The sequence below is a fragment of the Phyllostomus hastatus genome, unplaced genomic scaffold (genome assembly GCF_019186645.2).
Source record: "Phyllostomus hastatus isolate PE091 unplaced genomic scaffold, TTU_PhHast_1.1 phas_contig_17, whole genome shotgun sequence".
Lineage (NCBI taxonomy): Eukaryota > Metazoa > Chordata > Mammalia > Chiroptera > Phyllostomidae > Phyllostomus > Phyllostomus hastatus.
In genome coordinates this window covers 20,636,818-20,660,158 of record NW_025333664.1, presented here as the reverse complement: position 1 = coordinate 20,660,158, position 23,341 = coordinate 20,636,818, and the positions used below count along the sequence as shown (strand labels likewise).

The following is a 23,341-nucleotide window of genomic DNA, read 5'->3' as shown; positions in this document are numbered from 1 at the left end:
TCAACACCATCCTCCCTGTCTCCAGCTCTGGCTGCCCGCCCTGATAAACACCCTTGTCCTGTCAGCAGGCCAGCCTGCCTCGGCCCCAGCACCAGAGCCCGGAGGGACCTGAGTGGCAGGGGCGCGGTGCGGGCGATGTTCATGGCCGCTCCCGGGCTGGGCACCCCCCACCCAAGGCTCCTGCGGGACCCGCTGCAGGGCCTGCTGACTGCACCAGCCTCTCTGCCTCTCTCAGCTTCATCTTCACAATCGGCCAGCCTCCGGGCAGTGGGCCGATGGTGCTGAGGAAGTCCTGTGACCCCCCACGGAAACACACTCTTCTGCTACCTGATCCTGGCGGCCGTCCCCCAAATCACCAAATTTCCCCAGGAAGTGTCTCCAGCAGAGGTCAGGCCCCCAAAGGGTGGCTGGGAGGAGCAAGACCACAAGACTTTTTGGAGAATGAGTTGGGGCAATATGGCCCCCATTCAGTCCTACTACTCTGAGGTTTCTCAAAAATGTCCCAGATCCTTCTTGGGAAAGTAGGATCGACACCTTTGGCTGAGCTGTGCTGGAGGAGCCCGTGGTGCAGCCTTTGGGTGTGGCCCTCAGTCAGCTCCGCTGAGGGGGGAGGTCAGCTGTGGGCGCTGCCCAGCCCCTGAGCCCCAGCCGCGGCCACCCCACCCGGCCCCCACCTGGTGGGAACCCTGAAAGGCAGTGCTGGTCGGGGAGGCTCCAAGCACGAGGGGGTCGTGCTGACCTTTGTCAGCGAGGCACAAAAGCCTTTTCTTTCCCAGTAGCTCTGCACCCTACTCTCGAAGAACCACCCTCTGGGACTTCCAGCCCCTGGAGATCCAGCCACCCCAGATGCCTCCGGGCTGGGGCTCCTCCCAGACAAAGCCGGATTCAGGCAGAGGTGCGAGGTTCTGCCATGGAGATGAACTTTGACCCAAACTGCAAGGCTCCTAGCCCGTATTTACTCTCTAAGGCTAGCCCGTTTCAGAGTTAACATTACACCCCTTTTTAACCCTGCACCTCCCTCTCACATTCCAGGCCCCAACCTTCGACCTCTCCTAATTGCCAGCTCTACACCCCAGTTCCCCGAGGCCTGGTGTGGCTCATCCCCTACCCTTAGTCACCTCCTCCCCGGAAAACAGAGCAGAGCTTAGCCAGGAGGACAGTCTGGCCATAGGCGCCACCTGAGGCCAGCAGCCGCACCTGGGCCCAGCACCCCAGGGCCTCCACAGGTGAGCTCTGAGGCAGGCTCCTGGGTGTGACCTCTGACCCCAGCTCTCCCACCCCAAGAAGGGGGTCTCCGCTCTCAGGGAGGCTGCAGCAGGCTGCCTGGCAGGCCCTGGAGGGCGGCGAGGGCTGGGGTAGGGAGAGTCCAACAGCTCCTCACCCTGGGCCGTGCCTCATCCCACAGCACTGGGGGCACACTCGAGATGCACTGCCTGCCTGATCACCAGGAGACAGGCATGGGGTAGGGGGTTAAGGGGGGGACCCTGTCCCTGCAGCCCCCCATCGGAACTGCAGAAGTCCAGCTCCTGTTTTCTCTGTGGGGCAGCGGAGCTGTTCCGAGTCAGGCACACTGTTACCCTCCCCAGACCCGATCGTGGTAACTCCGAAATCCGCATCACGGCAAACGGACCACATGACGCCCGTCGGGCTGCCAGGCCCTGAGAGCTCCATTCATTTATCTCTGGGAGGAACGACTTGGTCTCCTTGGAACCAGGAGTGGGGAAGTGGGGCCCACAGAGATGCTGAGAGCACTGGGTGAGGGGTGACTATAAGCCTGGGCCCCCCCCAGAGGCCCTGGCCCAGACTCCACCACCCCAGACTCCCAGGCCCCAGCTGTCTTGCGCAGCCTCTCCCCCAGCAGCCACCAAGCAACACTCACCGTCCTCTTGGCTGTGGAGGTTCTGCGGGCTCCGCATCCTCTCGTCCTGGCTGGGACTCAGGCTGGAGGCCAGGTGTGGGTCAGCTGACATCCATGTGGAGTCGTTCATATCAAAATCTTCACTGCTCACAGAAGTTTCATCCTGATCAGGGACAAAGAAGGTGGGGGTTCAGCAGGGATGGGCTCTCCACAGCCCCCTTATGGGGAAGCCTAGGACCTGCGGGCGTTTGGAAGTGCTCTGGAGACCACAGGGAGCCCCCAAACCCTGCAGAGGGGCTGGGTTGCTCCCCTGCCCCCCATGGCAGTGGCTCGGGCTCTGGTTCCTGTCGGAAGCCAGAGCGGAGGGCCAGCACTCTGTAATTGAAGACAATTACGAGGGCTCGCATCCTGTAGGGGCGGATGGCAGAGCCTGGCTCTTACCCTTGTGAGCCAAGGTTGAAACAGGCACTGTAAACAAGGGCCACGGCTCCCTGCTCCCTACCCAGCCCGGGGAAGAGGGCTCGCTGTGCGCAGGGCCAGGCAGCCAGAAGTGGGCAGCAGGACATGCCGGGCACCTCCGAGGCTGAGCCAATCACCACGCCGGGCCTGCCGCCCTGACTCCCATGGAGCATGCATGGAATTCCTTTCTCCCACTCCCCCAGCCCAGAGGACATTTCTGTCTTCCTTCTTCCTAACCTTTGCTGTGCTTCAAAGATATGCTCTTGGGCAGCTTCCAGGGCTGAAAAGGCCAGCCCCAGAAGTGTAGAGAAGGAAGGGGGTGGGGCAGGCGAGGGTTCAGATCAGACCGCAAAGGGGGTTCGGCTGGAGGGCCTGGGGGGCCGCCAGGGCCTTCCAAACAGCCGAAGGGCCTGCTGGAGAGGACCACGCCCGCCTCCTCTCCCCTCACTGGCTTCAGTGAGCCCTTGGCCAGTCATCCGGGAACCCCCAGGGCGGGGCCCCTTCAATCCAGCCTTCCAGTGGGAAAGGACCCCACCTCCTTCTGGCCCGGCCTCTTTCAGGAGCAGCAGGCAACTGTGTTTGGGAGCTGGCTGTAAAATGCGAGAACCATGACCCAGCAGCTCCCACACCCCAGGTCTCTCTGGCTTCGCCCCCTCCCCTGTCCCCTCCAGCAGCATACAATGGCCTCTGTGGGCCCCCAGTAGGGACTTCTGGCAGAGCACCCCCTCCTCCACCGAAGCCCCTCCCTCCAGGGCCTCCTCACAAACATCTCTTTTATAGTGAGCAAACACACTTTAGTTTGAACTTTCTGCTGCTGCTGTCCCTGAGGCAGACACATCTGCTGTCCAAGTGCTCGGGAACCGGCGTGGTTTAGCCTCCGCTCCCTCCCCCACCGCGCAGGGCTGGCAGGGAGTTTCCTGGAATTTACAGCTTCTGTGCGGCACCAGTGCGTGCCCTCTGTGTCTGAAGCCACTGGACTCGAGCCGGGCCAGGTCACCAGCTCTGCCCAGCTCATGGGTCCCCACACAGCACACTCCGAGTCTCAGGGGAGGGAGACCACGTGGTCTCCCATCCCCCCCCCCCCACATATACACATGCACTTACCCTGCCTCCCCCCACTGGCACCTTATACACGAGCACATCCACCCACACTTCTCCTTGGGTGAAAACACACTCACTCGTGTTCGCTCAGACAGTGTTCTCACGCCCGGAGGGACATGTGCACATTCAAAAGCTTTCTCTGGCCCTGACAGGTGTGGTTGGGCATCGTTCCACAAATGGAAGAGTTAAGGGTCGCCAAGGCGAGTAAGAGAGACAACCAACCTTCAATGTTTCTCTCCCTCTCTTCCCTTCTCTCTGAAAATAAATTTTTAAAACTCTTAAAAACAAAAAAAGCTCTCTCTGCACAAAGGGTCCAAAGGGACCACAGAACTCTCCCCTATGCTCCCTGGACAAAACCCGGGAGGAAGGAGGCTGGTAGGTGGGGGAGAAGGACCCTTGGCCGTGCAGCCCATCCGGGCTCTGCGAGCCAGGAGTCAGGACCTGGGGCCTCCCCGCGTGGGCCCATGCTCCTTCCTGGCTGCCCGAGGGACAGTGTGGCCAGGGAATGACCCGAAGTCATGGTAGAAGAAGGAAAGTCCTCTCCTGGCTCTGGGCATTGCTGAGACATCCACTATTTTTTAGAAGACTGGGTATTCTATTAACATCTGGAAGCACCACCTACTCAGAATGCTCCACCCATTCATTCAACAGTATTTACTGGATACCTACTACGTGCCAGCTCCTTTCCAGGTGCTGGGACAATCAGTGGTGGACAAGTCCTGGTCTTCCTGGTGCTCCCTGCCCAGTGGGGGAGCTGGACAGTTAGCAGGAAGCACACACCATGTTGGTGGGATGAGGGTACACAGCAAAACCAAGCCTCATAGGAGGAGAAAGGAACCTGCAGGACTGTTGGTGAGGTGGCCAAGGAGGCCCTCGAAGGTCAGGGAGCGTCCATCGTGCAGAGGCCCTCAGGGAGTGGGGACGGCCACTGTGTCTACATGCGGGCGCTCCGGGCCCCAGCACGAGCTGGTGGATTTGAGGGGCGGCCCCACAGGGGCGTCCCCTCCCAAAGCACACACAACCTCGGGCAGGGCTAGCTCCGGCTTGGAGACAGCCGTGCAGAGTGCTCCAGTAAACACACAGGGTTCCTTCTCACTGAGGAGCAGGAAAGAGTCGGAACTTGTAGGTGCAGCACCGGAGGCGCTCCCGCACTCTAGCCCTGCTCGGCCGAGTTTAAAACAGTAACAGCAAAAGCCAAAGTTTATCACGTGCCAAATGCCTCCCTCGGGCCCTCTCATTTCACCCTTCCTGCAGGCCGCCGGCCCCATTCTACAGATGAGAAAACTGAGGCTCCGCGGGGTTAAGGCACTCACCCAAGGTCAGGAGCTAACAAGTGGCACAGCTGGGTGCATACAACCCTGAAGGCCCAGACACACACTCCTTCCTGCCTCCAAGCCTCTGCTCGCCTGTCCCTCACACCTGGACCGCCCATCCTACTGTGGTGCTCCATGACCCAAATTCTAAACACACGCCACCTCTCGGCTGACTCCAGCTCCATCGCCACCGTTCCTCTTCTTACGCAGTCTGTCTGCCTGACCATCAGCCCCGGCGGTCAGTCGGGCCCACACCCTCAGTGGTGGCACGTCAGTACACCATGGGTCTCTGCCCTGTCTCTCTCCAGAAAACCTTAAGCCCTTTCAAGAGCGGGGACTAGGCTGTATGCTCCTGGAGCACCCCCCGCAAGGCCAGGGAGACTCCCCGAATTGGCTGAACTGCCTGGCATGATACTGGTGTTTAATGACAATGTACCATTAGTTTGAAAATTAAGAAGTCGGTCCCACTGTTCACAGTTTGTGAGTAGAGATCATATGAAACCTGGGCCCTGGCGAGCGGGCAGGCAGGCTGGACAGAGGCAGCAAGCTGCCTTGCAAGGTCTCCTTCCTACAGCAGATCACTTAACTGTGCACCAAAGGGATCCCCTCCCCCCCCACCCCCCACCCCCGTTCTCTGGCAGCTCAGACTGGGAAGAGGTGGGCTCAATTTTACATTGACATTGCAATCACCTAAAGATGAAGGGCAGCCAGTGCCCACACGCAAGGGGTTTTGGGGCAAGGGTCTTACGAGATTTCCTGGCAACAGCCTCCCTCCAAAAAGCAGGCACCCATGCCAGGCCTACCTCCAGACCTGGCACCTGCCCCAGCTGCCCAAGGGCTCCGTGGTCAGCGGCAGAGCTGGGATCCGAAGCCAGGCAGTCCACCCAGAGCCCACATCTCAGCGCCACCACACCACGAGCCGCCTCTCCACACTTCCTCCCCTCAGTTGGAAGAACCAGATTCCTTCACAACATGTCTCAGGATGACGCCCAAAGGGAACTCGTGGACAATAAAGCTCTATTTACACACACGCACCCACAGGCTCACTGTCTCATTCAGAGCCGACACACACTTACTGAGCATATACTACGTGCTGGTGTGGTGCCAGGGACGCGGATGACTAAGGCGGGCTCCTTTCCCCCAGAACCTTGTCGTCTAGGGAAAGAGAAGCGCAGAGAGAGAAGGGGCTGTGGACCGCGCCCAGCGCCCCCCACCCCCCAGCCATCTATGGACAATCTCACCCTCCCGAGCAAGTTTTCTCATGGACCCCAAGGTTTTGCCACACAGAGTCCCTATTTCGTAAGTGGCTGTTCTAAGATTTTGACACTATTGTTACAGCAACTTCTTTTAAGTGAGCAATCAAGTCCATTAAGAGTCAGTTCCAATCAGACTTAGTTTCCACACCTCTGCTTTCAAGGCTGACCTAGGAGGGCAGCCTTCCCAAGGCCCCTTTGCAACTCATCGGCTAGAGCAGAACCCCCGCTGCAGAGGGCAGGCAGTGACTTCACCCGCTTACACTAGCCAAGGCTCCAGAAGCAAGCTAATTACACAGGCAATTACCAGCACACACAGTTCAGAGCCACCAACCACTGTATAGAGGGGCAAAATACACCCAAGTCCAGAGGGACCTGTCGGAGGCGGGTGGTGCGGGTTTGGAAGTGGCAGGGCTGCAGGCCTGTGTGTACACCTAGGGTGCTCCCCACGCTTGCCCAGAGGTCATAAGTCATGAGTCAGGGACTTCTTGCTTTCCTCTCCTGGAATTTCATGGGAATTTGGTGTGCTAATTTCTCTTTCTGTTAACAAACTTTGGTGAAACTTTCATTTGAAAATGTGTGTACCATCCATTACTTCTGGGCCCCCTCTCTCCAGACCCCATGTGACTGGCTAGCTAGCTGCCCCTGACTCCTCTTACCTCTGCCCCCCGACACCCTGAAGCTTGCAGCCTTGCCCACGTTGTCGGTCAAGTCCACCATTTATTCGGCACCAAAGGGCCTGAGCCATTTGGGTCCACAGAGTGACAGAGCCAACTGCCCTCCTGAAAAGGGAACTCCAGAATGGGAGGGGACAGGCAGGCAGCAGCCAGCCAGCCCCCGGGACACACCCCGGCCTGGGCAGAAGGAGAGGAGCCTGCCCTGCTCTTATCTGCGGTCCAAAATTCATGGGCAGCTTCAGTTTCTCTCCACCCAGGTTCGGAGGCCCTTCCTCCTCTGCAAGCAAGCTAGCACCAACCACTGCCCGGCCCAGGAGGAGGAGAAAGCGGGAGAGCAGAGGGGAAATGGTGGAAGCGCGCCTGTATCCATGGCATGTAACCATGGGCAGGTGCTATCAGTAACCTGATTATTTTACAACTGGGGTCAATTTCTCGGGAACTGGGTTCCTGGTGCCTCTGAAGTTGAGCCATTTGCATCCTCCAGGACAGGGATCCTGGGGCGTGCCTCACACAACATTTTCCAGGCCTTTTCCCAGAGCTGTAACTCTATCTCTACCACTGGCTTTGAGAAAGAAAAGGGGGAGAATTTGCTGAGAATTTCATGCAACTGTAAGCCACAAGCCCTGACCAGGAGCCTTGGGTGTGTGTTTCAGAGGAGGGGAGGCCGGGAGGGATGTGCAGGGGGTGCTTCTGGGCGGGGCAGGAAACAGGCCCCCTCTCTGTCCAGCCTCTGGGTCTGTTTGATGAGAGGCTGAAGCTCCTGCCACAAGACCACCAGGCCGGGCAGTTGCTCCAGCACCAGCTCCGTCCCAGCAGGCAGGCCGGGGGATGTAGAAAGGGAGCACCCCCTTCGGGAACACCTGCAGGCCCTTCCAGGCCCTGGGCACTCTCGAGTGCAAGGCAATTCCTCCCCTTGTCTTCATGTCAGCAGGCATTACACACACAGCCCCTGGGCATGCCAAGAAGGTACTGAACCATATTTGACCCCAACTTAACTACTTCGGTTCATCAGACAGCTTATTAATGGAAGACGAAGCCCACCTGCCCCCCTTCCGGAATCTAAAGTAGCCAGGGCTCAAATCCCTGTCGTGAAGGGACTACACAAGTGAAACCCTAGGGTGGTCTGAGTCACCCACTGCTCCTGGCTGCTGTGGGGTCCCGAGGCTGCTGCTTCATGCTATATCCCAAGCCCATCTGGCCACCGGGGTAGAAGGCCAGCCTCTTAGGGACACACCCTGTACAATTCTACTCCTTCCTGCTAACACAGCTCCTCTGCTTACAAGCACAGCTCTTCTGGGAAATGTGGGGTGGGGAGGGCTGAGACATAGCCAATCACCTGCCACATTTTAGGTACTCTCTGTCTCTTTCTTAAACACACAGGGTCTGCCAGAAACACATTCACAGATACATGGGAATGCTCTGTTGTCCTTGCTGTCATGGACGCTGGATGCTGGGAGTGAGCATTAGCAACACCTTCCTAGTAGTGTATCGAGTGTAAAACAGGCTTTTGTTTCCTAGGCAAAGGCAACTGGCTGTTTTCCCAGCACTCCTCACCACGAGGGCCTCATTGATACCCCAGGCTCTGCCATGAACAGGGGTCTCTTTAAAAGGGGGCTGGAGAGATGGGCTTTAGCAGACAGGGTTCTTCCAGCCAAAAAGGAGGGCTGGAGAGGAACCACTGCGACACAATGCCCTGCAGGAGTTTCTTTCCAAGAAAAGGGCCCAGACCAGACAAAAAAAGTTCTTGAGCAACTCGGGGGCAACCCGGCACCACATGGCCCCAGGGTGGCCCGCGCAGGGCAAGTTCCCCAAAGTCAGCCTTCTTGGCTAGGGGAAAGGCCCTGGGGTGCCCAGCGCCCAGCTTCAGAAGCAGGAAGGTGCTGAATGGGACATCACCCAGCCTTGATGCAGTGGGTGTGGGAGGTGGTGCTGTCTTAAAGCCTTAGTCTATAAAACAAGCCCAGCTGGAGCTGGGATTAGACAGGAGCTTGGTATTATTCAAGGACACATTTAGGCCCTAATGGTTTTCCAATGAAGGGGTAATTTACTACCTGGGGGTTAAACTACCCCTGGGGCCTGGCCATAAAGAGGCCTCCCCCCCCCCCACACCAACCCACAACCCAGAAGCAGGGGGCAGACAGGGCCCCTGGTTCCATCCACAGATGACTCTCCCCGAGTTGTGAGAGCCCCCCGCCCAGTCTCCCTGTCACAAGCCCCACCTGGTGGGGCCCTGGCTGGGGTTTCCAGCTGATTCTGGGATAAGTAGGGCTTTATCTCAAGGGAGAATCTATTTCAAGCCACAATCCTTCTCAGAAAGAGGAGGAAATCACAGAGTCCAAACACCATTTCAGGTGAAATCAGGAGGTTATTAATCTCCCCTCAGAGCAGACAGAAAGAAAAATCAATGTTTTAGAGAGGGGGGGAAGATTCCATTTGAATTAATGGGTTTGTGGCTTCTCCATTGATCTGCGCCTCTTCACACTTTCTTTTTGTGCTTTTGTGTTCTTGGGGAGGAAGGAGGGAGAAGGGAATGGGGAGGAGGGGAGTGGGCCTCCCGAGAAGGAAAAGGACGGTCTAACCTTAACCTTTCTCCAGGAATAATGCTAATTAGCGAGGCTTAATGAGAACTTCCCTCAGGAAGCGCCGCCCGGCAGGGGCGACCAGACTCGGGCAAACGGAGCTCCAGGTGGGAGCAGCGGGCTTGGGGGGGGGGGGTCAATTCTGCACCCCAGCAGCTGGAATAAAAATGGGAATGGCACTCCCCGAGCCGCCCCACGGCGAAGTGCTTGGGCCAGGGGACTAGGCGAAGAGCGGCGAGCGGCCGTGTAAATCGAACTTCACCCGGGCGCGCGCCCTCGCTCCGGACAGCTGCTCCCGCCCCAGTGCCCCTTCACGAAGAAACTGCCCCTTCACCGAGGGCCGCCGACGCCCCCGGCTTCCGCTCCCACCGTACACCTGAGAGGGACACCGGGCCCGCTAGTTCCGAGCAAGGACCCGGGCCTGCCAAAGTGGGCTCAACTCTGCAAACCTCGTCTCAACTCCCTGCGCCCAGGCAGGCAGCCCCTCCCTGCCACTCAACGCTTCCCGTCCTCACATCCCTAAACACAGTCCACTTCCCTTCTCGCGGCCGCGGTGTCGGCAACCCGAGCCGGGCCCCCACCCCAGCGCCCGAGAACGCCTTCCTCCCCGGGACGCGGTGCCCAGCTCGCTGCAAACGGTGTGGCCGCGGCACAATACCGCGGCGCGGCGCGCACAATCACCGCCCCCCAGGACCCGCGGCGCGCGCGGCCCAGGAGTGGAGTGCGCCCGGCGACCCCCGGCACTCCGGGCTAGGCACACCTCTCGGGCACCTCACAACACCCAGAGTGCAGCCTTCGCGGCCCCCACCACTCGGTCACACTCCTCCGCCCCCCCGCCCAACCCACTCCGCCCAGGGCGCAGCCGCTTCCCTACGCCCCCCTCCTCAGCCTTGGCGCAGGAAGCTCCCCCACGTCCCCCTCCCCGGAACCCCCCCAGCCCCCCGCCCCCTTAACCGCAGCTCAACGGCCGGCGGCAGCCGTGGGAGGAGGGGGGCGGCGGCCAGGGGCCCAGAAACTGCCCGATCCCCGGGATCTGGGCCGGACTCCGTACCTGGGCGGGAGGCGAGGCGGAGACGGGCGGTCGGGCTCCGCGAGTGAGCGGCGGTGACAGCCCCACAGCTCCAGCTGCTGCTGCTGCTGCTGCTGCCGCCGCGGCCGCCCGGGGAGAGGGGCTGGCACCGCCGCGGCGCGTCACTGCCCGGCCCGGGGGCGGGGGTGGCCAGGAGGAGGGCCCAGGCAAGCGGCGGCGGCAGCGGCGGCGCCGCGGCCGAGAGGGAGGAAGGGGGAGGGGGGCACCGGGCACGGGGAGGCGGGGGAGGGGGGCGGGACCCGGCACGGGGCGGGGGCCGGGGGAGGGGAGCGCCGGGAGGGCGCACGCTAGGGGAGTAGGAGGAGCAGCAGGAAGAGGAGGTGGAGGGCGGGCGAGACGGAGGAGTGGGCACGGGGGGAGGGGGAGAGGAAAAGGAGGCACCCACGGAGAGGAGAAAGGAGGGAGAGGCGGGCGGGGGGAAAGGAGGAGGAAGGATGGGGTGCTGGGCCAGGTAGGGGCGGGGGTGAGGAGGGCGCACTGGACGCACCGCCGTGCGCTTCTGGGGGAGAGCGCTCTTAAGGGGGAAGCGCTTCAAGGAAGATCCTAGCCAGGGGCTGGGCCAGAGAAAGGAGGCGGTGGGGTCTGTGCCCTCCCTTTGCTCCCGGAGGCCGCCGTCTTCGAGTCTCGGCTGGGGGTTGGAGGGCACACAGCCGGCTCTCAGTGTTCAGGCCAGGAGAGAAGACTTGGCCCAAAGAAAGTGACTCAGGCACCTTTAGGAACTCTCGGCGCCCCGGGGCCTTCGGGCAGCCCTCGACCCCCGCGCGTCTCCCAGTTCCCGGCGGATGCGGGTCCTCGCGGGGCGGGGCTGCTGGGCCGGGGGTGCTGGGCCCCTGGGCCGTGGGAGCGAGACCCAGGTCTGGAAAAGCCAGGCACGTGGCTGGCTCGTTGCCGGGCCCCCCATCACACCTCAGGGCCCCCTTTTCTTGGTCAAGTTCAAGCTCAGGCTCTTCAGCTGGCTGCCCACTCCCCTCCCCCTCCCTCTATTCCGCACCACCTCGCCTCTTCACTCTTCCTTTGTCTCTTTCCCACCACTTATTTTACACCCACCCCTGCACCCCTCCTTCCTCCAGGCGGGCGCCTAATAGTCCAGGCTGGGCTCACCTGTCCCACCCAAACATTTCAGCGATCCCGAGAGCTTGCCACTGGCTCGGTCCCTGCTCCCTCCCACCGGTCATTGTGCTCCTCTAGACCACACCGTGCGGGCTCCTTACTGAGCGCTAGCGACAGTTGTAAAGTAATAGGATAATACCAAGGATGCAGCTCTATCCCAGACCTGGGCGCGCGCTGTACACGGAGACACAGCCTCGCAGGAGGGGGATGACCCACGCGGATCAGAGACGCCGTCCTCCGCACAGACACCCCTCGTCAGCTTGGGGTGCTAGATAAGGCGGCACGGGGCGTCGCGGGGTAAAAGCGGGTATGGGGGTGGGGGGCTGGATCTCCAAACTAACCTCAAATTCAGTCTGAAACAGAACACGCTCTTCCCGAAACAGCAGAATTAGAGCCGACAGGGAAGATGGGTCAAGGGCAGGTGCCCCCCTCCCCAAATGCACACCCTCCGTTAATCGGGTCAGTCTTCAGAAAAATCTTGTGCTTTAACAGGGCTGGGGAGCGGCTCTCGTGGAATTCTGTGAGAAAATGGCCAAACACCAAAACAAAACCCGATAACGATCTCACCTCCTGGTTCCTCGGGTCGAATCCAAAGAGGAAGAGCAATTTCTACTGACTTTACGCTACAACTCATTCACAGTGGAACCAACAAAGAAGAGAAAACGAGACAGCCACTGCAATTGTTTGCAATTTTGAAACTGCCTTTAACCTTCCAACTTTTTTTTTTTTGTAAAATGCCTTTTTTCTTTCTTCCACTGAAAGCTTTGCATTGTGAACAATCCGAGGTAAACAAGTCTCCCTCTACAGGTGAGAGTTGGAAGTACAACAGCACAGGTTCAGAGCTGAGGATACTCTCCCATTAGAAAAATGAGATGACAGACAACACATCGAATTGAGGCACTCAGACTTCCCTCGACACGTGCTGAAGAATTTCGTGTCAATATACGACTCATATGTTACTCGTTAGCACCTTTTATCCCTGCAATCAAGTGCGTTTGCAAACCAATGCTCTCTTCCCGGCTTTCTGTTACGTCTTTACTTTGCATCCTCCGTGGCGGGAGACGGTTTGGAGGCTTTGCCACCTGAAACGCCACATGTGTTGGTGCCCAATAATGATTTTTAGAACTAGTGGCCACCACTCTTAAGTTCATCCAGGGAAGTGTGGGCGTTTCAAACACAGAAACTCCTTTCTCACTCCAAAAATGAGAAATTCAGGTCTAGGATTGCCTATCTCTTCCCACCACATTCCTAGAGACCTTCGACTTCTCCTGGCCTGAGTCACTATTTCGCAGTGGTGGTGGGCGTCTGGGCTTGAAATACAATGCCAAGTCCACCTGAGGTTCAAAGGTGGAATTGAGCCCAAATAACCCAGTTCTTCTCTGACTAATAAAAGAGAGAGAGAGAGAGTACTGCCCAAGAGGGCAGAGCAGTGATTTTCTCTGAGCATGAAATGTGAACTCAAATACCATCCTCAAGATAAAACAGCCCCAGCCCCGCTCTACCCACAGAAGCAGTTGGGAGCCCTGGAATAACCTGGCTTGTTTAGCAGTGCCGGGAATTAGGCAAGTTTTATGTGTGCTGAAGCCTGCAGAAATCTCCTGCAGGAGCTGCCGCTCCTTGAGTAACCTTGTGTAGGCTGCTTTCGGCGTCCTTGTGCCTCTAGACAACTCCCTCCATCCTTAAAGTGGCCACAGCACAGGTCTTAACAAGGAATTGCATGACCTAGTTTTCTGACCACTAATTCTCCCAATGTTGTGTCCCAGTCTGGTGGAGGATCATGGCAGAGAAGGCTGTCACTGTCCGCTTAAGGGGGCAGTGCTGCCTCCATGTCTCCTCCAGGTTCTGCAACAGTGGGCGCTTTGGTAAATGCACAGCTGGTGGGGCACTTGCTCCATGGTGCTTCTTAAGCAGCAGCCCCTCCTTGTAGCTTCCTATGTGAAAGGGGCCTGTCCACAAGTGGGGACCTAGCCATGGGAACCAGGGGGTTATTATTTTTTTTTTACATTTTATTTATTTATTTTCAGAGACAGGGGAAAGAAGGGAAAAAGAGGGGGTGAGAAACATCCATGTGGGAGAGGAACATCGATTGGCTGCCTTTCACAGGCCCCACCTGGGGACCCGGCCTGCAACCCAGGCATGTGTCCTGAGTGGGAACCGGACCAGCAACCTTTTGGTCCACAGGCTGGTTCAATCCACTGAGCCACGCCAGCCAGGGTGGAACCAGGGGGTTATTATTGGGAATAACAGGATCTTAGTACGGCCAGAGCAGATGCTATTTAAGCATCTCAAAGCATTAAAAAAAAACCCATTCATCCCTACAAATGACTCATTAACGACAGGAGGGAACATGTGTCTGCACAATGGAGAGACCCACCAGACAGGCCCCAACCAACTGATCCAACTCAGCACAGTAGGGCCGCCTGACACAACGTGCCCCCGTCCTGAAGGGATGCAATATGAGGATACAGCACCACTTACATCCTGTTCTCCCCCAAATGCTTAACCTAGATCTGATCATAACCTGGATCTGTCCTGAACTCTCAGAAGATCCACTGTTACTAATTTGACTGTTCTAAATCACGAGACGAAAGAGGAACAGCAGCCACATGCCGAGTTGGAAGCCTGGTTGGATCTCGGACATAGGGATTGAGGTGGAGACCGTGTCAAGGAGAGGCAGAGGGTGGGGGAGTGAGGGATAAAGTGGAGGCAGGCTGAGTGGGGAGACAAGGGTGAGCTCTGGGCTGAGTGGTCGGGGAAGGCCACCATATGCCCTGACGCTGGGATGGCAGAAGTCAACAGCTGGGTGAAGACCTGGGGCACAGTCTTTCCAGCGGAGAGAACAGCCAGCGCAAAGGCTCTGTGGTGGGAGGGGGCTTGGCATGTTTGAGGGACAGGACAGTGATCCATGGCCGTGGGCAAGGGGTGGCGCGGGGGGAGGTGAGGGTGAGGAGGCGCACGGAGCCTTGTACACCACCGTGAGGGGGTAGATTTCATTCTAACAGTGGGCGAATGATGGAATACAGACTGTGTTTTCAGATCAGAGGAGAAGAGCGTGTAAGGAAGCAAGAGCGGCGGCGGGGAGAACAGTCAGGAGGGCCAGCCAAGAGTCCAGAGCGAGAGTCTCCCCAAATGGGATCGGTTCAAATTCTGGCTCCGACACCAGGCAAGTGACCTTGCGCACCCTACTTGAACCTCCATGAGCTTCAGTTTCCTTATCTACAAAGTGGGTAATAAGGTGGTGTGTTTAATGTAGTATTTGACACCAAAGTGTCCCCTTTGAAATTAGAAACTGTAGTAGCCAGCCTCCAAGACTGTCCCGATGACCCTCACATCCTGGTGCCACACCCTAGATCCCCGCCCTGGAGAATGGGCCGTGAAACCCACGGGTTCGTCGGAAAACGAGGGTGTATGACTTCAGAAGCTGGGTCACGAAGCACCGCTTGATCTTTCCCCAGAAGAAGTACTTGGCGAATGGGAACTTTTATCGCCGCCAGGACTCTAAATTTTCACAGTGATGGTCCTGTCTCTCTCTGCAAACGCTGCACCAGTTCCCTCAGCCACCAGCCGCGCCTGGCGGTTCTCATTTCACTGCACACTTGTCAGTGATGAGTATCAGCCATCTCTTTCATCTTGGCCAGTCGGAAAGGTGAAAAACTAGCATCGCTTATTTTCCTTTGCCCTCTTCGTCTGGGGGTGTGAGCCTGTGTTTATGTGTATCGTGTCGACTGGTCACTTATCTTTCTCTCTCTCTCTCTTTTCCTTCCTCCCTCCCTCTCTCTAACAATCTGTTTATATTCTTTGTCCATGTCTCCATTTGGATACTCTCCATTTGGTTGGCAGTTCTCTTTTTAAAGTTTTTGTAAGGAGTCTTTAGAAATGAAATTAATCTTTTGTCATATATTTTACAAATATGTTTTCTTTTTGTGGTCTTTTTATTTTGTTTATGAAGGTATATATTTTTTTTGCCGTATGGAAATTTTATATCATCCCATTAGTGTTTTTTTTTCCTTTAGGGCTTTAGGGCTTCTGGTAAAAACAAAGTTTGCTTTTTCCCACTTTAAGATTATAAAAGTGATTCGCCCATATTTTCTTCTAGAGCATTTATAGCTTCATTACAGTTAAATCTTTATTCCGTCTGTAATTTATCTGCATATAAGTAGTGAGGTGCAGATCTAGCTTATTTTTTAATGGCTACCCAAGTTGTCCCAATACCATCTTTTAAATAACTCGTCTTTGCCCACTGATTGGAAGTGCCATCTTTATAGTACATGAATTCCCCATTATTTTGGGGATTGTCTATTCTATTTTATTGATCTGTTCCTGTCCCAGGAGAACAGCACTAGAATATATCGTAATATCTGCTCCCCTGAACTCTCCCGCCCCAGCATGATAAACAGTCGGACCCACGCCGCGGTAGAGAGGCGCTCCAGGTGAACACAGTTACGGAGAAAGGCGGGGTGTTTCCACCTGAGGGGCCGGGCAAGGGGGAGGTTCCTGGAGGAGGGACATGTACTCTGAACCGAGAAAAGGCAGGAGGAGCGTGACAGGTGGCGAGTGGGACAGGTGTCCAGGGAGAAAGAGGAGCCTGGCTGGAAGCACCGACGGTCTCACAAAACGCTCGAGCTGGGCGGGCTGTGGCGCAGCCCACCCATTTGTTCCTCGCATCCGCTGATCTCTGCACCGGGGGCTGCACCCTCCTGGGCAGTTTGACACCTTTTCTGAAGTCTAGGAGACACAGTCCAGTACTGTTTCCTCATTCCTTCTCTGTTCAGATAATTTCCCATGATGGATATAAGGAAAAGAGTCTGACTTGTTGAAATACACTTTCCTAACAGCTACAACGAAGGTCAAATTAGTTTCATCAGTTTTTTCAGGAATATGTTGCTTTACAATGTCATCGGATCATCTCTGTTCATGTCAATCCCCTAATCCAAAACCTTCCACAGCTCCCAGCTGCTGGCAGAATCAAGGTGTAGTTCTCTGGCCCGGTGTTCAAGGCCTTCCACAGCTCTGCTGGCTGTGAAGCTCCTGCCCCAAACTGTGGACTGTGCTTCAGACAGACTCACCATCTTCGGCCCCTCGGCCACCTACGTGTGCCCTCTCCATGCCTTTGATCACGCGTGCTTGCAGGCACATGATCATTCCACAAATGTGTGTGAACCCACTACCACATGCCAGGCACCATGAGTCTGAATGAAGCAATGAATAATACGGACACAGTTCTGCCCACAGGGAGCCCGCAGGCCAGTGGGAAAGAGATTAGACAAATGGCCACACCGTTTCTGGTCGAAGGATGCAAATTTGGTTCGTACTTGGCAGTTGTGGGGCCTGCTGGGAAGGAAGTGCCAGCGTGTGAGAAGGGCGCGGGGGATGCTGAGGGCTCCACTGAAGATGTGACGCCTCGGTCAGGCACTGACAAACACATAGGCTTTCACCAGGGGGACGAGGCTTTGGGTGGTGGGCGAAGACACCCTCCAACCCCGCCTAACCTAGGCCCCCGAACTCGTGAGGTCAGTCTCACAGACCAGCAAGCCAGCTCTGGGGACGGGCCTCCTCTCTCAGGCTTCTGTCACTTAATGCCCTGTGTCACTTCCTGTTTTCTGTGTCACACCTCATTTCCCCAATTGAAGGTGAGCTGTCAGGGGCTGGGACAGGCTCTCCGACAGCAGAGCCCCTTGCGGCATCCCACACGTAGTAGGAACTCACTGCGGCATGACTCAGGAGCCTGTCTCGCCCACTGCCCAGCACAGCCCTGAGGTCTGCGGCAGAGCTGGAATTAATCACACCCATCTCAGCATGGGCCCTGCTTCGTAACTCCCACAAAGTGCCCTCCTACCTCTCCCCTCTCCCTTCCTTCCCAGCACCTCTCGAGAGGCTCAGCCAAACCCCAAGGCCAGCTACAAACGGGCACTTGCCCTCCTAGATGTGCGCCCACCGGGAGCGAGCACCGCAGGTTGGTCATAGCAGTGCTGTTTGCAGCAGCCCCAGGAATCCACCAACAGGGAGTGGGCGTCATGGTGCACTGGCACCTGGAACACCGCTCAGCAGCAGGACAGCACGAGCCGGCTCTGCGCACCTCAGCGCAGAGGGCTCGCACGAACGTGCGCTTGTGGGCAGAAGCGCTCACGCCACACGACTCCTTCACATGAGTTCTGGAGTGGACAAACCAATGTATGCTACTAGAGGCCAGGACAGCCCTGGCTGAGGGGTGCTGACTAGAAGGGGCACGGAGGGCCTTGGGGGTGCTGACAGTGTTCTATTGCCTTTTTTAAAATCCTCACCGGAGGGCCTGCTCATAGATTTTAGAGAGTGGGGAAGCGAGGGAGAAAGAGAGGAAGAGAAACACCAATGTGAGAGAAATATCCATCGGTTGCCTGTCATATGCGCCCCAACTGGGGACTGAACCTACAACCCAGCCATGTGCCCTGACTGGGAATCGAACCCTCAACCTTTCAATTTATGATTCACAGGGTGTCGCTCCCACCTGTGAGCCACACTGGCCAGGGCCATTCTACTTCTTGATCTGAGAATTGGTCATAGGAGGTGGATTCAGTCTGAAAGAATTCACTGAGCTGTCCACTTAAGGGTATGTGCTTTCTTCTGTGTGTATGTTATACTTCAGTAAAGGTTTGAGAAACAAAAGCAAAAAGCCAAGCCTGCTTCCCATGGCCCAGCAGCTCAGAGCTCGGCATAATCAATTACTGCGCCAGCACCGTGCTGGGTGGAAGTACATGTTACCTTATTTCATCAGCCAAATAACAAGGTCAATCTTAATTGCCATTTTACACCCACAGAGTAGGGGCTCTTCGAGGGAGACTAAATGACTCACCCAGTCACCCAGTAGTGAGGATACAGCACGCAGGGGACGTGCCCACGGTCACAGCACTGGGAGCTGGTGGCCAAGCCAAGGTCTGAACAAGGGTGTGCTGGTCCCCCAGCGCACGGTGAGCCCTGCTGAGGCGGGTCCCTGGGCTGGACTGTGTGCCGCTGCACCCCACTGGCCTGCAGCAGAGCAGAACAAGGAAGCCACCAGAGCCAGCCCAGGCCCTCAGCGCAGCCAGCAGTCTCCCTCAGGCTGGGGACTGGGAGTGGGCTGGGGCTGCTGGAGGCGTTCGACCTCTGGCCGGAGCCCAAGGCTTCTCCGTGCAGCCGCTGAGGGAGGCTGCCACTGGGGTGTCTGCGGGAAGCCCTAGCTGGCTCTACAGCAGGTGACTGGGGCAGGAGAGGGCCCCTACACAGGCTGTAAAGTGCTAACTTCATCTGCCGCACTGAGAAAGACATGCTGGGAAACGAGAGGGGGCTACCAAGGGGAAGGGACAGACAGCACTTCCCAGTTTCGGCTGAAATCCCGCGATGACAGAGCCCACAGGTGGCTGGTGGGTGGGTGGGTGATGGCTGAGGTTTCCAGAGCCAGAGCTGCTGGGGGCTGGAGTCTGGAGATTGGTGGTCTGCATGGAGGGTGGGGGAACAGAGGAGGGAGCAGGTGACTCGGGGTGTGTTTTGTTTGCATTCAGGCCTTTCCTTGGTGCGACCTCAGGCAGGCAGGTGACTTAACCACTCCAGGCTTTGGTTTTCTGGTTTCTAAAATAGGGGACAAGAGGCCCCTGCTGGTGTGGCTCGATGGATTGCGTGCTCAGTGGATTGAGTGCTAGCCTGTGAACCAAAGGGTCACCAGTTCAATTCCCAGGGAGGGCACATGCCTGGCTTGCAGGCCAGGTCCCCAACAAGGGGCACGTGAGAGGCAACCACACATGATGTTTCTCTCCCTCTCTTCCTCCCTTCCCCTCTCTAAAGTAAAAAATAAAATAAAATAGGAGACAACAGCAGGGACTTGTTTCTGAGGCTTAAATGCAGTGATGCCTGCAGAGGGCTGGACTGGTGCCCAGCACAGAGAACCTGTCCACAACTTCATGATCATTAATGATGGAGACAGTGTGGAAAAGAAGTAATTAATAATACAGACATCAGTCCACAAACATTTGTTGAGCCCCTACTATATGCCGGGGCCTGACTCAGGTGCAGGGACTGGGGTGGTGAGATGAGTGACCTGGGCCCGTCCCCATGAAGCTGACAGCGTGCTCAGCTGCGGGCCAGGGCCAGTCCTTGCCCTGGCTGGCACTTTCCCCTTTCTCTTCTCCCTCCCCTTCCCTTGAGAAATAACAGCTTTGGTGTTGGAGGGGGTGGGCTCTTCCTCTCAGTACCTCTATGACTTTGGTCAAGTTCCTCAGGTTCCCTGAAACTGAGCCTCATCCCCCGTTCCCTGGGGGACCTGACACACAGAAGCCCCTCAACCATCACCTTGCCTCCCCTTCTCTCCTTCCCCTTCCTTCCCACTTCCTCTCTTCTTCTCTCTTTTACTAGCCTTTTTCCTGCCGTGTATGTGTGGGCACCTGTTGTGAGTGCTATGGCACTTGGCAACTTAACACCCAAGGGCATTGTCAAACCAAGTTCATGGAGCCTGGGCTGTGGCAGGTACTGTGAACTAACTTACCTGACACCGAGACTCCACATTTCTCCCTTTCCTTTCTCAACTAGAAAGAGCTGGGAAATGCAGTTCTTTCTTGCCCAACCTCCCTTGCAGCTGGGGATGGCCATGTGATCCTGTTCTGGTCAATGAGATGTCAACAAAAGTCTATTGGCAACTTTCTGGGAAAGCTTTGGCTTTGCTGGACTAAGCTTATACCACCCCTTCCCATCTTCCTCTCCCCTTGAATGTGGACAAAATGGGTGGTGCAACAGCAGCCACCTTGCAACCATGAGGAGAAGGTCAACAATATCACAGAGACCCAAACCCAACATTGCCGGCATCAGCACTAACAATGGCTCCCCCATTTTTGATTTAGGAGTAAAAAAACTTCATGTTTTGCTATGCAGTCAGCTGGGTTTTTGCACTTTTTACTCGAAAGCATCTCTGACTGATTCACAGTCCTTCCGTTTGTGGATGAACTGGACAGCAAGAAACCCCACTTCCAAGAGGCCTTTTCTCTAGAGTGTCAGCTTCTTGAAGAGACTGAGAAGGGGGCTGTGTCTGGGCCCCTGTTGAGTGTACTGTGGTTCTTTGGGAAGCCAGACACTCACTTCCATTACCTACGGACCCTCCAGGAGCACAGACGCCAAGGCTGCTGCGCAGGTGTTCCTGGGCACTTCCTGAGCTGCAGCAGTGTTCCCGTTAGAGAGTTTCTTCTGTTTCAGTCCTCTTTGTGCTTGAGGTACTTGAAGCCATTCCACACATCTAAGCCTTAAAATGACCATGGGCCTAGCAAGGCATGGAGTCTGTCACTCATTTCTGCAGGGGAGAAAGCTGCCAGAGAGAAAGCAGTACCCAGCCTGAGGTCTGGCTGCTTGAGGCCATGCTGGGCTGAGCCTGTCTCTAGCTGTCTTCTGTACCCGGCCTGAAGCACAGGGCTACCCAGGCCCTGTGATGGGGCACTGCCCAAAGGTGGGGAGGGGCTGCCTGGGGGTAGGAGGAGCGGGTGGGAGGAGCTCTGGTCCCCTTTCTCAGGGCTGCCTGTGACGCGCCTGCCTGTGGCTGACCCTGGATACACTGGACTTCCTCCTTGAATAGTTTCCTTGAAGAAAGGGGTTCTTCTGTCAAAAAGCCAACTCTGAAACCCACTGGAATCGGGCCCAAGCCTGCTGCCCCACTCACAGGAAAGCTGCAGCAGGAGAAACAAAGATCAGACACCTGGTCAGGGGCAGGGCCGCCCCTAGAACGAGCCAGAGTCACTGGGTGCCCTCTTCGTTGCTTGACTCCACTCACCATCACCCCCGGTTACACATCTGCTCTCGCTTGTCAGAGGAAGATGCCCCATAAGGCTTCACATTGCACATACGACCTCGGTACCCAGCTGGCAGGCCCTGAGAGCGCTGTCAAGATTAGCCCAGGCTTGCCACCCCCTCACTCCCTCTGCCCGAGTCTGCTTGTTGTTCCTGTCCCAGGGCCTTTGCACTCACTGTCTGCTCCACCCAGAGAGCCCTTTCCCCTTCATCGCCACAGGGGCTGCCACTTCTTATCATTCAGGTCTGGGCTTGGTGCCACCTCTGTCGAGAGACCTCCTCACCCACAGGCACAATCCATCCACTGACCCTGTTTTCATTCTCCGCCTTAAACTCCTCACTTTTGTGTATTTTTCCCCCATTGACTTGTTTATCATCTCTACAGCCTGCAAGCTCCCTGACAGCAGGCCTCTTATCTGTCTCCTTTGCTGTTGAATCCTCAGTGCTTAGCATGGTGTCCAGGACACAGTAGGAACTTAAGTGATTTCTGAATGAAAGGAGGAGGACCGTTTTTAAAAGCCATGCAAACACTGGGTCACAGGCAGGGCAAGGGTCTGGTGGACAGTGAGCAGGAGCCTCTGTCTCCTGCTGAGTGGAGGTGGGGGAGCCGCCTGCCCGCCTAAGGCCCATTAACGAGGTAAACACAATCACAACCAGGAACAATCCTGGCTGGCTTCTCCCAGCCTACCCAAAGCCATTATCTCTAATTGATCTCTAGACATCAGCTGCTGAAGCCTCGGAAACCCTCCTGGATCCTCCAGGTCTGGTTACAGAGCCGCAGCCCACCCACCCACCCACCCACCGAGCGGGGCAGGGTCTCCCACAGCAGCTCCTGGCTGGGGTGCTGGGAACCATCTGGGCCCCACATGAGAAGGGGCCATCAGACTGGCGAGAGTCAGGGTGGGCCGAGAACCTGTGTAAAAGCCACAACCGACATGCACGCGTAGCCGCCAGAGGCCAAGCAGCCTGTACTTCAGAGCCTTAAGTCTCTACAAAACCACCAAGGGTCTTGTCCTCAAAAACAAGTGACAAAGAGGGAGCACCAAGAAGAAGTGCTCTGCCCAAAACATCCCACTTGCTCTAGATGGAGGAGACATTCTGAAAATTGGAGACAGGAGATTAGTTATTAAAAACACCAACAAAAATCCAACAGACCTTAGCCACAAGACACCAAGGCTTGTCTGGGTCTCAGTCAGGCCAGGGCCCAGAATTTGGGGGGTCACGAGGTCAGCAGTAGGTTCAGTGACCATCTGGACATTTCAAGCCACCCTTTCCTGGCTCAGCCAGGAGAGGAGAGACGCCGCCCTTCCTGTTGGGTCTCCCTCATCCTCGGAGACAGAGCAGGGAGTCTGATGCCCAGGGCGCCTCGCCAGGCGTTCACAGCGAGGGCTCCGAGGAGAGGGGCCGCCTCCCGTTGACGGGGCCCGGGTACCAGCGCCTGACCTTGTCCCTGGCTTCTCCCTTGACATGGATGAAGCATCCCAGGCCAGCCCTGCATGCAGGATCCTGCTCATGGCACCGGCAGCTCTGCTGCCTGCGTCAGTAAATTGTGGGCGCTGCGTGCTTTTTTTCCTGGATAACGAAGTTGAAAGGCCACATCTGCATCCTTGCTGCGGCAGGGGGTGGGGGGGTGGGGGGGGTGTTCCGGCAGCCCGGAAGGGGACTGCGTCCTTAGGAGCTGACGGGGACGACAAATGGTTTAGGCTTGCGGGTCTCTACTCCTGGATGTCAGCTGTTTTCTGCTTTTGTCCCACAGCTTCAGGGAAGCAGGGAGAAGGAAGAGACCAGACCTCCCTGAACCCAGGCTGCCCGGGCGGTGCTCGTTTTCTCTGAGTGTTTGGAAGCTGCAGCAAGTTTCCAGAAAGCACCTGGAGATTCTCGACGATATATATTGATGACTAAAATAACGCCCCCAAAACAAAGACGTTGACAATGGGTTTACACTCCTCTCTCATCTCCTCCAAATAGAGATTGCTAAGAAAACATTGTCTCTCAAGTTCAGAAATGCCCTATTTTGGGTGACACTGTCTTTAGGAGGATGGGGACACTGGGCTGTCAATGTTTATAGCCCCCAGATTCCATCCCTGGGCTCCTGGTGGGCCCGGCTCACAGTCCCCCCCGTTT

The 23,341-nt window shown here is 56.7% G+C and overlaps 1 protein-coding gene across 4 annotated transcripts in view; it reads right to left on the bottom strand.

The window, feature by feature from the left end:
• NOL4L (nucleolar protein 4 like) overlaps positions 1–23,341 on the bottom strand; it is a 123,291-nt gene that overhangs the window by 26,274 nt on the left and 73,676 nt on the right. Inside the window, exons 1-2 of one of the 4 annotated variants that reach the window (XM_045832911.1) lie at positions 10,292–10,490; positions 1,880–2,021 (exon numbers count right to left, since the gene is read on the bottom strand). In XM_045832911.1, coding sequence (XP_045688867.1) covers positions 1,880–1,988 — 109 coding nt within the window. In that variant the 5' untranslated portion in view covers positions 1,989–2,021; positions 10,292–10,490. Of the gene's footprint in view, positions 1–1,879; positions 2,022–2,299; positions 2,411–6,643; positions 6,665–10,291; positions 10,491–23,341 lie in introns of those variants that run through there. The other 3 variants (XM_045832913.1, XM_045832912.1, XM_045832909.1) reach the window with 3 other exon arrangements.